Source organism: Gavia stellata, chromosome 22 (genome assembly GCF_030936135.1).
Source record: "Gavia stellata isolate bGavSte3 chromosome 22, bGavSte3.hap2, whole genome shotgun sequence".
NCBI lineage: Eukaryota > Metazoa > Chordata > Aves > Gaviiformes > Gaviidae > Gavia > Gavia stellata.
Window position 1 is genome coordinate 10,768,358 of NC_082615.1, and position 7,010 is coordinate 10,775,367.

Sequence of the window (7,010 nt, forward strand, 5' to 3'; positions counted from 1 at the left end):
GCCGGGCACTGCTGGAGGGGTAGGAACCCCACCCAGCGGCACAGCCACTGCTGCCCGTGCTTTGCCGAGCACCACGTTTTTCTGCCCCAAACCAGCATTTACTGAACCAACAACAAACACTTATTTTGACAGATTTCTTTTGGCAGTCCTGCACTTACGAAAGGCTTGTTCTCACTGGGTGAGACGTGCGAAATCCTGGGCTCACAAATGCAGCCACATGATGACAATCTCTCCAATGAATTAAAATAATTACTTTTCTAATTCTCCCCTAGACTCTGCTAAAGCTTCTGTGGCCTTGAGAAAGGCCTGAAGTTTTTTTTACATCTTCTGCTTATGTAGGCAGACATTTTAATTTAGAAAATGAATAATTCTGTATTTAATCAGTACAAAGGAAAATTCCACTTGGGGACAGCGTTGTCTCACGATGCTGCACGGGATTAACCGCACTAAACAACTCCCCGGCATGGGGGAACATAGCCGTGTGGGACAGCCCTCGCACCTCTGAGCATCAGTGATTTTGGTGATCCCAAAGGTCTCCCTTCCAAGAAGGACTGAGAATATAAAGGATCCATCAAGGGGAAGATGCAAAGTCTTTGAGCCACCAGAAACCACTAACATCAAGCCCAGCAAACTAGATTGGGCCCTGGGAAATGCAAGATCATTGCTTGTGAACTCCAGCGCTTTCTTGGAGCCGAATTCACACCGAACATAGAGATCCCAGTGGAAAGCCGATGGGTTATCTGGCTGGGGTGAACAGATGAGGACCAGCAAGCTTTGTCGCTGGATGATGGGGCTGGGTTGTACTTCAATGCTTGAACCCTCCCAGCAGCAAACCTGTCACACAGCACTCACAAACTGGGTTTTAAACTGAGAAAACAGGCGCCTGAGGGTAATACAAAAAACCTAAGGGTAAATACAACTGTGTCTGCAAAAAGATGCCCTGGTTTTAAAACTTAGCAAATTAGGAGTCAGTGACACTAGATATATACCAGATGTATGTTGCTTGCTTATCTGAAGAGACTGGAGAGGAAATAATCCTGTTCAAGAGTTGGCTGGATATACGCTCGCAGTGAGGTCCCATGGGACGGGCGTCAGAGTCGATGCAAATCGTGGTGCTGCGCCAGGACTTGGACCCTACTTTGGAGTAGTCTATAAATATTAAATATTAAATATCAAATATTAAATAGTAAATATTAAATATTAACAAAGAGGTGCAACAGTCATTACACAGTATGCTACAAATGAGGTTAAAAGTGCATATATTCTAATTGTTTTAATTACAGTAAGACAAAACAAGCTCATATATACCAAGAATCCCTGAAGGGTTTTGTTCTGCAGAAAGGAAATTTTCAGAAAGGTTTAAAATAACAGGAACAGAAATGAAGTTTGGACAAAGCTCTTTCTCCTGCGAGGTGACAAGCTCACAGCTTACACAGGAACGCAGGAGGGAGCGCGGCCTTTTCCTTCCCTGCCCTTGGTTTTCAATCAGAGTGATGCTCTCACCCTGGCAGCTGTCAAGTCTTCTAAGACCAAAATGCCAAAGCATCATAGGAAATTTTAAAACTTAAAACCTCAAAATAAAGTTCATACACATACACACACAGAGAAAAAAGCAGCTAAAATACCATATTCTGCAAAACTGAAATATAAACCAACTACTTTGCTACGGTGGATTAGTGCCGTTAACTTCAGCTACATCACTTTACACCGGTTTGGGATCTCACCTTTCACCAAAATGACTTGCACTTCTGGCCATGATTTCCCCTAAATCCTGCACCTAATGTTTCCTATGGGAAAGTTTTCAGTAGTTTTCCACTCAATGCTGCACTGAGATTCTCCCAGTCACTCTTCAGACCTCCGGTCCATGGGACGGTGGAGGAAATTTGGGTGCTGAGCCACCACAACAGCCCAGACACCCCAGGGCTGTAGTGCCTCCAGTCTAACACGGGATGTTTAAGCAAGCGGTCATAGAGAAACCACAATCTGCTTGTGTCTAAGCCTGCTGAGGTATAGTCGAGAAAGATGGCTATTTCCCATTACAGCCTGGTTAAAAGTGATATCCAGCAACGAGCGATATCAGTCTATAAATATTGACTCAAGACAAAATTTGTATTTTTCTAATGATAGCTATTTCTTGGAAATTTACACAAACTTTTTACACCTGCTGGCGCTTAAACCAGTAAATCTATATTTAAATGATACAGCCAAATGCCCAAACTTTTGCAGCCTACCTAAACCAAAAAATACACTTTTTGTTTTTTTCTTAGTTCTACTCTATTTTCTTTTTTCTGCTCTCGAGTCCAGCCCTGGATTTATCCCCCAGGCAGAACTGCTGTTTGCTCAGCAGGATGAGCTGAAAGAAGAGGACTTTGGAGAGATTTTTAGTTATGCAGGGAAGAATCAAAAAAAACCCCAAAACCAAAGGAAGGAAAATATCCCAATTCTCTAGGTTACATTATTGGTTATATAACCGATCTCTCTGGTTATATTTACGTTCCTATAAATAGAGAATTGCCCTGAAAGAGTGGCCTAAAAAAAAAAAAAAAGACAAACGGAGTCAGGATGCGGCGACTGTCGGCGCTTGGGTGGGAGTGGGCGCAGGGGTGGTGGGGCTCAGCATGGGGACGAGGACATCTGGTCGTAGTCAGGGCACTTGAGCAGAGCCGGGTAGTTACTGTTCATCTGCAGGGACGCCTCGCTGGAGATATCCGAAGGGCTGCGTCCCCGCGCCCACGCGTCCGGGTGCAAGAACTGCCCCGAGTAGTCGGAGCAGTTGCTCAGACGGGGACGGTAGAAGCCGGGGTGAGGTCGGTAGATGTCCTCGGCTGTGTATCGCTTCATGAACAGGTAAACAGACATCACCCCAGCGCTCTGCAAGGGAGAGAGACATGGCCTGATGCTCACCCTGCTAACGGCTGCCTTCTCCACCACCACCAAAAGGGGACAAAAACATAAACCGCTTTTTTTGCTCTGCTGATGATGCATAAGGGCTCCCGAGGACAGTCACTTCACTGCCCTGTGCCTCGGATCCATTCAGTAAATAACATGGCACAACCACATCTCCTCCTCCTCTGCATTTCATGTTTGGCACCAAATCGTGGTCAAAGGCCCCATCTGCGCTCCAGGCTTGGGGTCTGTCCCCACTGTATATGTCTCCCACCATACCATATATCTGGTCTCATAGCCTACCCTTAACCCCCATCTGAGACCTCTTTTTGCTCACAGCCTCAATGCTCCCCCCTCCCCGAGAACGGGATACACTCGTTACAGGGATGTGACAGCTCCCAGGTACCTCCGTGAGAAGGAACGAGATGGCAGAGAAGGCAAACGACCACCCATATTTGTAATTGAAGAACGTTTCCGAGTCCTTGGTCCTGTTCAGCATCTCGTCGTTAATGCTGGATATGTAGAGGACCAGCCCCACCACCAAGGACAGACCTGGGGAGAAACCAAGGAGGTGGGTGGTGGGAAACGCTCCCGGGATGAAGCCGCTGAAGAAGCACCTTCCTTTAAGACCTGACTTGTGGGTGAAAGTGTAAAACTGTGGAAGTGCGCTTGAAACAACTGGGGAAAGAAGCTGCTTTCCTGCTGAGCTAACCCTTCACTCAAACCCTTACCTGCTCAAGCAAGCCCGTGTGCACCGGGTAGGAGCTGGCTTCAAAGCTCGGCTGTCACAGCTATTTGTTTAACACCAGCGCAACACCATGAATAAAACATTCACTTGTCTCATGCAGAAACATCCCGGCTGAGCAGTCTGAAGTTTCAGATCTCTCCTGCGACCGATGTGCCATGAGAGGCGTCCTCTCCCCCAGCACCTGCTCCTGCACGGGTGGTGGGTGCTTTTCCCCACACCTCCTCGCCGCTGCCGCGAGCACGTCTTGCACTGGGTGGTTTTCCGTCCTGCAAAGCCCGAGCAGGCTGCGGGGCCGAGCCGGGAGCCCCCGCCGGTCATGACTCCAACGAGAAGCCCCCACAGAGGGTTAGGAGAGCACCAGCAGTTACAAAAGCAAACATGCTCCATGCTCAAGGATTTTCAGGAGAAAAGCTGGCTAGCAAAACTCACCCGACAGGATGAAGAATATCCCCGAGACGAAGGCGAGGATGGTCCTGTGAGGCCGAATGTGGCCGATGTTGCTCAGGATGAAGCCGATGAACATGAAGAAGAGGCTGACCAGAGGGAAGGGGGTGGCAGAGCGGATCATCTCTGGCGGGAGAGGAGCAGATGAAAGCAAGAACAGGTCAATCCTCCCCACACAGCGTGAGAAATCGGCTTGGTTGGGTGGGACGGCGGCAGCCCTGCTGCTCTCGGACCACGCTGTGTCCTTCCCTGCTCCTGGTTAACGTGGGTGCCCCCGCGCTGCTCCCCAGCCCCTGGCAGGGGTTCCCCTCTTTGCTAATGAGCTGGGTAAAGAGGTGACTCTGTCTGGCTGCGGAAACATCTGCTAACGTTTGCATTTCTGAGGGTTTCTCCGTGAAGTGTTACATAGGAAAAAACCATCGGAACCTGCATTTTTCCCTAGCTTCGCTGCAAAACTGTTTGCTGAACACTTCTGAACACTTCTATTTATTAAATCAGAAATGACTGCAGAATTCATCGTGAGAGCTGTGACACTCTGTCCTTCATTCATCCAACTATGTAATGTGCAAAATTGACTGCTACAGAATAAATACAGCTGCAAATTACGGAGAGGAGACTATAAAGCCAAACACTTCCATAAACATCAGCACTGAATAGCCAGTGACAGGAAATTGTAGAGCTTAGAACCTCTGTGAGCACCCTGCCATTAGAAAGGGATGTCCCCAAAAGCTTAGGAGCATATTGGGTAATTCCCATAGTAAACAGGGGCGTTGCATCCTTGGACAGTGGCACTGTCAAGAAACTAGGAGCTTCTTCGGCAAGGACACAAAGAGGATTCCTTGGGGGGATCCCTAGTGACCCTTTGGTGCTTTGCAGGACGCAGAATAAGACCCCACCGAACCACTTACTCAGGACATTGACTGTGGATTCAGACGTCAGCTGGATGTTCATGGGCATGATGTATTCGATAGTGAAGCACCGGCCACGCTCTTCACCTGCAGTGGACACAGACCGAGTCACACCTGCAGTATGTTTGGCTGTTTGTTTTTGGTGGGGGAGAGAGTGGCTTTAAAATTAATTTCAGCACATGCATAAAAACAATCTTGTTTTTTAGTGCTGCTTCCATCTTGGGTGTCAGTGTTTGGGGCTGAAGAAAGACATCTCTTGACTACCACCTCCCTGTGCAAAAGGATTCCCTTGTATACAAAACCATGAACCCTGAAGCCAGAGGGTTTAAGGTCACCCCAGGGGCAGTATCAGAGCTCCTCACCCCCCTGAATTTTTCAAAACAGCGGTTGAAACTTTGTGACATTTCAGATGGGTCACGTTGAGATTCCTGTTCCCTTGGGTTTTATTCAACTCCATCCCTGCAGCCAAGTCGCTTCATCAAACTTGGCGTGGACGGAGGGAACGGTCCAGCTGACCTGAATCTAAATTTTGCAGGGACAAAAAGGAAAGTGTTGAGCTGCTGCCCGAGGCACTGTGGCCGTGGCGCTGGGATGGAGCGGGACGGGGGGCAGCGGGGTCTGGCACGGCAGCAGCGAACTCACCCAAAGCCTGTGTGCAAAGGCACATTTATCCATCTGACTATTAAAGCCGGGCATGGGGTGACGGCATTACTCAGGTTGTGCCTGAATTTGGAAGCAAAGATGGGCACAGCCTCTAAAAATCCTATTTTCCCCATCCCTTTCCCATGGTATGACACTGACACGCAGCGAACATCACCTTACAGGGGACGTTTTTGGGAGGGAGGCCATCCATACCTGCCAGAAAGCAGACCCTCCAGAGCCCCGAGTGCAGCGACAGTTTGATTTCCACCGTCTGGTTTTGGGGCTGGATGATGCCCTCCTCCAGGTAGAGCCAGTAGTCGGTGCTGACGGAGATGCCCAGGAGGCCGAGGCCGCAGACGGCGAACACGCTGCTGAGCAGGGTCAGCGCCTTCCTGCCACAGGCGCTCATTCCCAAAAGCATGGGGGGCCGAGGCGGTGGCGGGGATGGCTGCGGGAGAGGGAACATGGCAGTCAGCATGGAGCCGTCTACCGCTTTTTGGGGGGATGGATGTGTCAAAGCTTTGCCCTCTGCCCTTTATCGCTTATTTAGGTCGAGCTGAAATAAGCCATTAAAACAATCACAGCGGACCCTGACAGATGGAGAGTTTGAACCAAATCCCACCTGACTGCTGCCCCACACCAACCCAGGGCTCGAGGATGTGCTGAATGCCGGGTGCCGGCACTGGGAGGGAGCAGCACGGGCTGGGCTGGCCAGGAGCAGCTCATCAGCTCCTGTTTTATTTGCTGCAGGTGAATTCCTGCTGCTCCAGCCAAAGCTGGCACTCGTCTCCCCAAGGACGTAGCCGAACCGCAGCATCTGCCATCCTCTGAGCCTTACCTAAGGCTCCCATGAAGGGTGGCAGCGCCAGCCGTATCTCCTTGGCACAGGAGCCTATCGAGGCTCATGGACACCGCGTTAACGGACCAACAGAGATACTTTTAGCTGCCGGACCAAAACCCCAAAACCCCCTCCCAAGCAGCTCCGGTCACCACCCCGCTCCTCCCGATGCTGCCGTTTGTCCTCTTGCAGGGTAGATTTACCCATTGGGGGATCGAGACCCCCATTTTGCAAAAAAACATGCTACATTTATACACGCTGAATGACAACATCAAACGCCTCGAAGCAGAGCAGCATGACACAATCGCTTGCCTTTCTTGCTTTTTATTGTGCTTGCTGGATCGGAGCTGCCAGTGCCGGCGTCGTCTGAATGCACAGACTGAACTGGTCCCAACCGAGGACAGAGAGCTGCCGTCAGGCCCTGGGAAAACATTACAGAAAGAGGTGAAAAAACTTCCCTCATCCCCAATGTGGCTTATGGATGGAATATTCTTTTTTTTTTTTTTTTTTTAATTATTTTTGCTAATCTGTGGAATTTAGCAGT

The 7,010-nt window shown here is 49.6% G+C and overlaps 1 protein-coding gene across 1 annotated transcript; it reads right to left on the minus strand.

The window, feature by feature from the left end:
- Positions 1-2,613: 2,613 nt before the first annotated feature.
- Positions 2,614-6,049, minus strand: CACNG5 (calcium voltage-gated channel auxiliary subunit gamma 5). The gene is made up of 5 exons (XM_059828307.1): positions 5,842-6,049; positions 4,987-5,073; positions 4,064-4,204; positions 3,293-3,438; positions 2,614-2,871 (listed from the first exon to the last, which is right to left on the minus strand). Exons 1-5 carry the CDS (start codon positions 6,047-6,049, stop codon positions 2,614-2,616), a joined length of 840 nt encoding a protein of 279 aa, XP_059684290.1.
- Between the last annotated feature and the right edge of the window lie 961 nt (positions 6,050-7,010).

Excerpts from the sequence above, each read along its gene's own strand:
- CACNG5 (XM_059828307.1), bottom strand. The coding sequence starts at position 6,049 with ATGCTTTTGGGAATGAGCGCCTGTGGCAGGAAGGCGCTGACCCTGCTC. Across the intron at positions 5,074-5,841 it reads GAGGGTCTGCTTTCTGGCAG|GTGAAGAGCGTGGCCGGTGC; the intron begins GTATGGATGGCC and ends TGTCCACTGCAG. Across the intron at positions 4,205-4,986 it reads ATCCACAGTCAATGTCCTGA|AGATGATCCGCTCTGCCACC; the intron begins GTAAGTGGTTCG and ends CTCTCCCGCCAG.